At 41.0% G+C, this 4100-nt stretch overlaps 1 protein-coding gene across 1 annotated transcript; it reads right to left on the minus strand.

Annotated features, from left to right (window-relative positions):
• Window positions 1–216: 216 nt before the first annotated feature.
• LOC134623197 (endoplasmic reticulum chaperone BiP-like) lies at window positions 217–2839 on the minus strand. Its single transcript, XM_063468389.1, has 8 exons — window positions 2721–2839; window positions 2398–2629; window positions 2164–2301; window positions 1960–2072; window positions 1468–1858; window positions 1142–1379; window positions 885–1052; window positions 217–728 (listed from the first exon to the last, which is right to left on the minus strand). Exons 1-8 carry the CDS (start codon window positions 2837–2839, stop codon window positions 217–219), a joined length of 1911 nt encoding a protein of 636 aa, XP_063324459.1.
• Window positions 2840–4100: the final 1261 nt, after the last annotated feature.

A 4100-nucleotide genomic window follows, 5' to 3' on the forward strand; every position in this document is an offset into this window, starting at 1 on the left:
TTGAACCACCAACCTTCTGGTTGTTAGGTGACCTGCTCTACCACCTGAGAACAGCCACACACTGAAACGCATTTTAAAGTCTCTCAGAAAATTCAGTATGGTCACTTGTTATGGTCAGCCCCTTCGCCACCACTCCTCTCACAATTTGAGTCCCATCAGTCCAATATGTAGACCAACATGCCAGAGGGCCAAGGAGTGTTAAGACTTCAGACCTGCCTACAACTCATCCTTCTCGTTTTGCTTACTGCCAACTGCTGATGGACCACCTGCACTACCAAAGATCTTACTGATAGTGGACTGAACCACTTCCTCAAGCTCCTTCTTCTTGGCTCTAAAGTCGTCCAGGTCAGCATCTTGGTGGGAGTCCAACCACTCAATCTTCTCCTCCATTGCCTTCTTAATGGATTCAATCTGGTTCTTCAGGGAGTATGCGTAGCCCTCCAGCTCATTGTGAGCATTGATCCTGTCCTTCAGCTTCTTGTCTTCCTCAGCAAAGCTCTTGGCGTCGTTCACCATGCGTTTGATGTCCTCAGGTGTTAGCCAGTTCTGGTTAGTTATGATCTTGTTCTTGTTGCCTGTGGCCTTGTCCTCAGCAGTGACACGCAAAATGCCATTGATATTAATCTGAAAGGTGACTTCAATCTGCGGTACACCACGAGGAGCAGGGGGGATGCCAGTCAGGTCAAAGGTAGCCAGGAAATGGTTGTCTTTGGTCAAAGGACGCTCACCTAAAAAAAAAAACAAAAAAAACCAACAAAAAAAAAAAAAAACATGACAATTAGACTTGTGGAACATATAATTTAACTGTCACATGTTTCTTGTCATTGGGATCTTTTTATAAAACACTATATTGGAACTTGAAAGAACAATATCCTAACTCTTACCTTCATAGACTTTGATGGTGACAGTAGGCTGGTTATCAGATGCTGTAGTAAACATCTGGGCTTTTGTGGTGGGCACCACTGTGTTCCTGGGGATCAGCTGGGTCATTACTCCTCCAACAGTCTCAACACCAAGGGTCATGGGGCACACATCCAGAAGAACCACATCACCTGCAAGTGAAGCAAAAGGTTTAGTAAACAGGATCACATTTGAAAGCTCAAGCCTATTAAATAAAATATTTGTAAGAGTCATGACTCACCAGTGTCCTCCTCTCCAGAAAGCACACCAGCCAGCACAGCAGCTCCATATGCCACAGCCTCATCAGGGTTAATGCCTCTACATGGCTCTTTGCCATTGAAGAACTCCTTCACCAGCTGCTGGATTTTGGGGATACGAGTGGAGCCTCCAACCAGGACAATCTCATCAATTTCAGACTTCTTCAATGCAGCATCTTCCAGCACTTTCTGTACAGGCTTCAGGGTGGACCGGAACAGGTCCTGGGTTTTAAAGAAAACACAAGTTTTCCTACCGCTTCTCCATTAGGATTTGATATGCAATATTTTCAAAACCAGATTAATATCTTACCATGTTCAGCTCCTCAAACTTGGCACGAGTCAGGGTCTCAGAGAAGTCTTCTCCGTTAAAGAAGTACTCGATCTCAATGTGGGCTTGGTGCTGGGCAGACAGCGCCCTCTTGGCCTTCTCGACCTCGCGATGCAGCTTCTGCACAGCACGGTTGTTTTTGCTCACATCTTTGCCAGTTTTGTTCTTGTACAGCTTGATGAAGTGCTCCATGATACGCTGGTCAAAGTCCTCACCTCCCAGATGAGTGTCACCATTGGTGGCCACCACTTCAAACACACCATTGTCAATGGTCAGAATAGAAACATCAAAGCTGCCACCGCCCAGATCAAAGACAAGAATGTTCTTCTCTCCATCCTTCTTGTCCAGGCCATAAGCAATACCAGCAGCAGTTCTAAAGAATACAGTGAGAATTTATTTTTCAACGGGAGGGCAGGGACAATTTTTGCAGTTTCAAATAGCAGATGATCAAAATCATTTTGACTGGATTCTTACGCCTCATTGATGACTTGTATAACATTCAGACCAGCAATGGTACCAGCATCCTTAGTGGCCTGGCGCTGGGCATCATTGAAGTAGGTTGGGACAGTGACCACAGCATGTGTGACCTGAGGAAAAAGGATGAAGTTAGATTTGATGATAGACTATTTAATTAAGATTAGCTTTATCATTGATTTAGAATCTCTGACATTTTTGTACCTTCTTGCCCAGGTAAGCCTCAGCAGTCTCCTTCATCTTAGTCAGCACCATCGCACAGACCTCCTCAGGAGCAAAGGTCTTCATATGGCCACCACCAATGTCAACCTGGATATGGGGCTTGCTCTTCTTCTCAGTAACCTTCATACAAATACACACCAATATTAATTTAACAAGAATTTCACTCAAGCATCACCCAAAGAACCAACAAGTTTTACTTTCAGTTTACAAGCTCACCTTGAAGGGCAGGTACTTGATGTCCTGCTGCACAGACCAGTCACCCCATGTCCGACCAATCAGCCTCTTGGCATCAAAAATGGTGTTCTCAGGGTTAGAGGTCAGCTGATTCTTGGCAGCATCACCAATCAGACGTTCACCTTCACTTGTGAAGGCCACGTAGGAGGGGGTGATTCGGTTTCCCTGGTCATTGGGAATAATCTCCACACGCCCATTCTTGAACACTCCAACACTGCAAGAAAACAGTTTGAATTCAGTCTGAATCCCATGTTTTTTTCCACAGAGGCATCATGCCATTGTTTAAAGAGTCTGAAGTGACTTACCATGAGTATGTGGTCCCCAGATCAATCCCAATCACAGTCCAAATGTTCTCCTCTTTGTCATTATCGGCGGCACCAAAAACAGGGCAGACTAACAGTATGACAAACCACAACAGCTTCATCTTTGTTTGTTTGTTCTCCAATCTATAAGGAGAAATGCAGAAAATAAATAAAATGGATATTGACATGCTCTTGGGATCAATAAGTGGATTGAACCTCCCAAGTTTAAGAAGTTAGCAGTTAATAGTACAGATGTGATTTGCTGAGTTACAGAACCATAGCAGAGTTGAAGTTGGTCTTATAGAATAAATACTATAAATATTTTATGACTGCGTTGTAGTAAATTATAATCTGTCCTGTCCACTTTTGGCAAATTAAAATATATTGACAAAACTTGGATGTAACATTTTCTGTAATTCCTATCACTTTCTTGGCCAGCTCCTCTTAAAAAGAAGAAATTTTATATGCAATGACAATTTTTAAATATAATTAATAAGTAAAACATATTTAAAAGTAACTCAACATTTTTAAATATTAGTTTTTTTCTTATTTCTTAAACACTGACTACTTCCTGATAAATGTAGAAAATGTTAATAATTATCATGCTGATGATAGATGTTTTAATCCTAATATACAGCTCTGTGACACTGTTTCTGACTTTGCCAGTTTTGCTCACTACATTAACACGCAACGAAACACCATTTTAACACCAGCATTTCAAGTCTCACCTGTTCGACTTTGTTGTTGAGGTCTTGAAAGCATCTCTTTTAGAAAATAGAAAAGTATAAGCAGTGTTAACCTCTAGAAGTTCCGATCCCCACCTCTTGTTCGCTAGTTCTCTCTGTGCTCCGTTTGTGCCAGCACTCGGCTTTCAACTCTGCGCTCACCAGTTTCCTTTCACATACTGATGTAATCACAGCATTTTTACTAAAGCTCTTTCACTTTTGTTATATAAAAGAAAGAGGAATTTGCTGATCTCGGCCCATGAGAAGTCCATAACGTATAATGGATACGGATGAATATATAGGAGTTTTTGAAACAGGAGACTGTTGTTGTAGAGTGGATTGAGGATAACAGAGAGCGGGACTTTTCAGTTGCAAACAGAGAGTTCAGTTCCTTGCAAAACAAACAAGCTTAAAACAAGACAAACATTTAAGAAAAAAGTTAAAATGTTCTGTCTAAATCTGTTGTATGCTACATGTTAGTTTGAGATTTGTAGGAAAAAACTTGGTTATTTTTTTTACTATTAATACTATACCAACCCTTTTTAGTTTTCTAAATATTGGCTATATTGAGAGGTCTTATTATTCTTACTTTATTTAAGAAATTCATTTGAGAATTAGGCTGTCCAATCAAGATAAATTTTATGTTTTTGGAATTTAT

This window comes from Pelmatolapia mariae, unplaced genomic scaffold, assembly GCF_036321145.2.
Source record: "Pelmatolapia mariae isolate MD_Pm_ZW unplaced genomic scaffold, Pm_UMD_F_2 NODE_ptg000468l+_length_27463_cov_1, whole genome shotgun sequence".
In the NCBI taxonomy this organism is placed as follows: Eukaryota; Metazoa; Chordata; class Actinopteri; order Cichliformes; family Cichlidae; genus Pelmatolapia; species Pelmatolapia mariae.

What these genes read in the sequence shown, in the direction of transcription:
- LOC134623197 (XM_063468389.1), bottom strand. Translation starts at nt 2,839, where the DNA reads ATGAAGCTGTTGTGGTTTGTCATACTGTTAGTCTGCCCTGTTTTTGGT. An exon ending in TCAAGTACCTGCCCTTCAAG is followed by an intron (nt 2,302 to 2,397) that starts GTGAGCTTGTAA and finishes ATTTGTATGAAG; the next exon opens with GTTACTGAGAAGAAGAGCAA. An exon ending in ATACAAGTCATCAATGAGGC is followed by an intron (nt 1,859 to 1,959) that starts GTAAGAATCCAG and finishes TGTATTCTTTAG; the next exon opens with AACTGCTGCTGGTATTGCTT.